The sequence below is a fragment of the Neoarius graeffei genome, chromosome 28, assembly GCF_027579695.1.
Source record: "Neoarius graeffei isolate fNeoGra1 chromosome 28, fNeoGra1.pri, whole genome shotgun sequence".
In the NCBI taxonomy this organism is placed as follows: Eukaryota; Metazoa; Chordata; class Actinopteri; order Siluriformes; family Ariidae; genus Neoarius; species Neoarius graeffei.
This window is the reverse complement of record NC_083596.1, coordinates 14,742,502-14,748,054: the sequence shown is the minus strand read 5'-3', so window position 1 is coordinate 14,748,054 and position 5,553 is coordinate 14,742,502. Positions and strand designations below refer to the sequence as shown.

General features: G+C 38.2%; 1 protein-coding gene across 3 annotated transcripts; it reads left to right on the top strand.

Moving 5' to 3' along the window:
* The first annotated feature begins 1,797 nt into the window (after positions 1 to 1,797).
* LOC132876136 (uncharacterized) lies at positions 1,798 to 5,289 on the top strand. 3 transcript variants are annotated; one of them, XM_060913424.1, is made up of 7 exons: positions 1,798 to 2,163; positions 2,351 to 2,713; positions 3,158 to 3,265; positions 4,087 to 4,113; positions 4,634 to 4,685; positions 4,930 to 4,967; positions 5,114 to 5,289. In XM_060913424.1, exons 1-6 carry the CDS (start codon positions 2,022 to 2,024, stop codon positions 4,961 to 4,963), a joined length of 726 nt encoding a protein of 241 aa, XP_060769407.1. In that variant the 5' UTR covers positions 1,798 to 2,021; the 3' UTR covers positions 4,964 to 4,967; positions 5,114 to 5,289. The 3 variants fall into 3 exon arrangements, with proteins under 3 accessions (XP_060769407.1, XP_060769408.1, XP_060769406.1); XM_060913425.1 differs by having other exon boundaries at positions 4,930 to 4,971; XM_060913423.1 differs by having other exon boundaries at positions 1,799 to 2,163; positions 4,930 to 5,289.
* Positions 5,290 to 5,553: the final 264 nt, after the last annotated feature.

Genomic DNA, 5,553 nt, shown 5'->3' with positions numbered 1-5,553 from the left:
TATTTCATTGAAAATAGTACAAAGACAACACATCAAACATTGAAACTGAGACATGTTATTGTTTTTTTAAAAATATATACTCATTTTGAATTTGATATCAGCAACATGATTCAAAAATGTTGGGACGGGGCGTGTTTACCACTGTATTGAATCATCTCTACTTTTAACAACACTCTGTAAACGTTTGGGAACTGAGGAGACCTATTGCTGTAGTTTTGAAAGAGAAATGTCATCCCATTCTTGCCTGATATAAAATTTCAGTTGCTCAACAGTTCGGGGTCTACTTTGTCATATTTTCCACTTCATAATGCACCAAATGTTTTAAATAGGAGACAGGTCTGGACTGCAGGCAGGCCAGTTTAGCACCTGGACTCTTATACTACGGAGCCATGCAGTTTTAGTATGTGTAGAAAGCGGTTTGGCATTGCCTTGCTGAAAGAAAGAAGGCCTTCCCTGAAAAAGATTGTGTCTGGATGGCAGCATATTGCTCTGAAACGTGTATATATCATTCAGCATTAATGATGCCTTCCCAGATGTACAAGCTACCCATATCACGTGCACTAATGCACCCTCATACCATCACAGATGCTGGCTTTTGAACTGTGCAGTGATGATAAGCCGGATGGTCGCTCTCCTATTTAGCCTGGAGGACGTGGTGTCCATGATTTCTAAAAAGAATTTCTACTTTTGATTCATCAGACCTCGGGAGCATTTTCCACTTTGCCTCAGACCATCTAAAAAGAGCTCGGGCCCAGATAAGGTGGCGGTGTTTCTGGATATTGTTTATATCTGGTTTTAACCTGCATTTGTTGATGCAGTAATGAACTGTTTTCACAGACGATGGTTTTCTGAAGTATTCCTGAGCCTATACAGTGACTTCCACTACAGACACATGTCTGCTTTTAATGCAGTGTCTCCTGAGGGCCTGAAGATCACAAGCATCTAGTGTCAGTTTTCAGCCTTGTCTCTTGCATGCAGAGATTTCTCCAGATTCTCTGAATCTTTTAATAATATTATGAACCATAGATGATGTGATCCCCAAATTCTTTGCAATTTTACATTGAGGAACGTTATTCTTAAATTGTTGCACTGTTTGCCCTCGCAGTCTTTCATAAAGCGTTGAACCCATCCCCATCTTTACTTCTGAGAGACTCCGCCTCTCTGGGATGCTTTTTTTTTAATATATATCCAGTCATGTCACTGACCTGTTGCCAATTAACCAAATTAGGTTTTTTTAAGAATTACACAACTTTTTCAGTCTTTTGTTGCCTGTGTCCCAAGTTTTCTGAAACGTGTTGCTGACATCAAATTCAAAATGAGCATATATTTTTCAAAAAACAATAAAATTTCTCAGTTTCAACATTTGATATGTTGTCTTTGTACTATTTTCAGTTAAATATAGGGCTTCCATGATTTGTAAATCTTTGCATTCTGTTTTTATTTATGTTTTACACAGTATCCCAACCTTTTTGGAATTGGGGTTGTAGTTTGTAAAAATCACATGGTTCCAGAAAATGTCTGATTTAGACTTTTAAAATTAGAAGCCTTTATTTGTCAGATGCATTGCAACACAGTGCAGAGCTTCCTCTGTATTTAACACACTTAAACCGTGAGAAAAAACACACACACACAGAGCAAGCAGCTGGGGATTTTATTTTTATATATAAATAGAAGCCTTTATCTGATGACTGTGTGTTACTAAGGGAAACGGTGTTCTAGGGTGTCAGTTAGGTCACAGGCAGATATCCAGTTTCAGTGCAAATGGTTGTGTCCATGTAAACATACGTATTTTTAGCAATATCATAACTTTTAAAATGGAAATTTTTGTTGTTATAAAGTTTTATTTTTAATTTAAATGTGTGGAGGGCACTTGCCGTGATCGGCAAATGGTGATTATTTTTTAGTTTTGTTTGACTTTAAAGTGCTTTAATCGTTATGTTTTGCACTTTTTTTGACACTACAGATTTGTCTTAACTAGTACTTGGGCTCTGTGGTTTGTGAGTTTGAAGCTTTTTCAGGAAATGATGTGCAGAACTCTCATCAGTGGTCTGGTGCCGTCGTGTTCAGATGAGCTGCAGCTTCATGATTGTACAATGGTGTATTTTAAGAAGAAATATTTCGGCGTGTGGATGGTTTATTGGTGGTGTTTGGCATTTGGAAATGGTAAGTAAATATGTAAAGCTGCACAGTTAATAGATGACGGTCATTGTAGTTAATTATACTTTCTCGTAAATGCAACAAAACAAATTCAAATATTGGTTGTTTTTTTTTAAATCTGAAGACGATTTTACTCATTGTTCAACTTGAACCAACTTTTTCTGAATCACAACATTTTACTCTTTAATTACAGGAGAAAGCCTGTGCAAAAATGAATATTTAATACACATTAACATTTCTACTGAGCTCCAGTCTGATGTCCTGCTGCCGTGTAGCTTTAATTCAACTCTCCTCGGATCAGATAAGACTGCAGATATAGCAGTAGTGTGGAGTCAAAGGAACACAACATCATACAATCTACTGGAGATCCTTCTAAAGGGAGAACTGCATCCCTGGAATAACAAAGGTGGACGCATCAGAATGTTTCCTGAGCTCTCTGAATCTGGAAACTTCTCCATCCTCCTTGAGAAAGTGCAGCCGTATGATGTGGGTCTCTACAGCTGTGAGCTGTTTAATGGGACCAGGTGCAGAATTGCGTATCAGGAGATACAGCTTGGTTAGTAATTACACTTTTAGACATATATACAGTACATTATTGTTGGCTTTGGAAAGTTTGTGGTCCTTACTAGTCATTATCAGCTATTTATACCACAGTGTTCCGTTCGAGTCAGAAGCTGTTGATCCATTTTCTCTAACAGCATGCCTCTGACAGTCGTCCCAGCTGTAATTCAATCACAGATTTATATTAATGTGCTTTTTGTAATACGTTATTGTTTCTATAATAACAAATTACACAGAAACTTGTACAGCAGGGATGATAAAAGTATGATGCGTCATTCTTTATTTCACAGACATTTGTAATTGTATCAGGAGCTTGAGCTGCAAAGTAAAATAGAATCGTATCCTGCATATCTTTAAGGAATGGGCATTAATATATTTCATATTTACAATGCCAGTGTTGAGTTAAATATTCTACAGTATATTATAATCTATATTCTAGGCCTCATGATCCATCGTTCCTCTCTGTTATTGTGGAGCATAGTAGGAGCATTCGCAGGAGGAATTGTGCTGCTTGCTGTATTCATAACCTATTTGTTACGTGCAAAACGTAAGTCTGAGTTATTTCTACATGAACATCTTCCTGTTCTCTTAATTGTCTGAGTCTCTTCTCTTTTTTTGCACGTGAAAGAATTGTGGTTTTCACTGTAAAACAGGAGCACAAGTTTTCGGACTAAATCCAGAGACTTGTTAAGAAATTACTTTTGATTTTCATTGTTAAAAAAGTAAAAGCAAAAGCAAGTTATGCATCCTGCAATCATTCTATAGTGTATTTTAAGGCATTTCCACTCTGTAGGTGCTCCTACACATGAGAAAATGCGGGGTGCCTCTATAGTAATAGTATAAAAAAAATAAGTTAATTCCTTCCAGTTAATGCCCCTGTCTTACTGAAGGTGAATGAAGTTTTAAGTCAAAACCTGGCTGCCTTTGCCAGGAAACTAAAACTGGGATCTTCCAGTAGGACAATGACCTGAAGCACATCTCCAAATCAATCCAAAAATGTTTCGCTGAGCACAGAATCAAATTTCTTCCATGGCCAACTCAGTCTCCTGACCTGAACCCCTTTGAAAATCTGTGAGGTGAGCTGAAGAGGAGAGAGTGCAAGAGAGGGCCTCGGACCCTGGATGATCTGGAGAGATTGTGGAAAGAGGAATGGACTCAGATGCCCTGTTCTGTATCTCCGACCTTATAAACTGTTACAGGAGACTCAGTGCTGTTTTACTGACAAAAGGAGGTTGTAGAAAGTATTAAGGGGTGCCAATAATAGTGGCACATGTGTTTTTTGTTGAAAATAATTATTTCTTGATGAGGTTTTTTTTTCTCTTAATAACTTTATTTCAATTAAAGGTTGGATTTTTCTCTTTTTTTCAGTGTTAGATGATGCGACTTCACCAAAAGGTGGGTTTTTTCTAACCCTTTTTACTGATCTTTACAAGAGGTGCCAATAATTGTGGAAGACACGGTGTCTCATCTCATCTCATTATCTCTAGCTGCTTTATCCTGTTCTACAGGGTCGCAGGCAAGCTGGAGCCTATCCCAGCTGACTACGGGCGAAAGGCGGGGTACACCCTGGACAAGTCGCCAGGTCATCACAGGGCTGACACATAGACACAGACAACCATTCACACTCACATTCACACCTACGGTCAATTTAGAGTCACCAGTTAACCTAACCTGCATGTCTTTGGACTGTGGGGGAAACCGGAGCACCCGGAGGAAACCCACGCGGACACGGGGAGAACATGCAAACTCCGCACAGAAAGGCCCTCGCCGGCCACGGGGCTCGAACCCGGACCTTCTTGCTGTGAGGCGACAGCGCTAACCACTATGCCACCAAAGACACGGTGTATACTCTATATATAAAATGTGTGACTACAGTCTGAGTTAAACAGAATAAAGCTTGTTTTGGATGTTGCAGGAAAGCAGCAGCCACAGCCAGACAGCAGTTGTGAAAACCGTTACACCGAAGTGTGAGTACATTGTGTTAGTTTGTTTTCACACACGGAGAAAAAAAGAAAAAAAGAAAAAAAGAAAAGTCCTTCAAAAAAAAACATATTTATCTTTATAATCAAGATATAATATTCAAGGTGGACCTTTTCTTTCTGCAGTCAGTTCTGCTGTAGCATGAATCAAACTGACCAATAAAATTCAAAGCTTTCTAGAATAATAATAAATAATAAATAAAATAGTTGTACATATTGTCTGTTCCTCCAGGATGTTCACTCTACACAGTCCAGAGCAGCCATAACAAGGAAAGTAAATGTCCATAACTGACTTTTTTGTTGTTGCTGTTCTGTATTAATGTGTAAATTCTGTTTCCTTTTTTGTTTTTATTTCAGTTCATGGTGTGTGTTTTTTCATATTTCCATCATTCTTAAACCTTTTTCTTGACTCTTAGAAGAACCAACGCAGAATTGAGGAGAGATCATGTGACATATGCTTGTAGGATTACAGATGTTGGAGCTTGAATATTAAATCATGTGTTTGTTCTTTAGAATAATGATTTCAGTCTTAGCTGTGTGTTCATGATGTGTGATTTCTTTATAAATGCAATAAACAACACCGAAAAATGAATTGTGCTGATTTATATCTGATGTCTATGTCGCAAGTTCTAGAGCAATACAAGTGACATGAATTTAGTAGAGAATCTGCTCGACAGAATTTTAAATGAAAGTAGTTTTGTTAATTCTTCTAGAGTAGGTGCTTTATCCTGGGCAGGGTCCGTGTGGATCCGGAGTCTGTCAGGGGAACACGTGGTGTGAGGAGTGAATACACACTGAATGGGTCACCTGGAGGAAATCCAGATGGTATCCGGTCATTTAGCACAAAAGTTTTTTA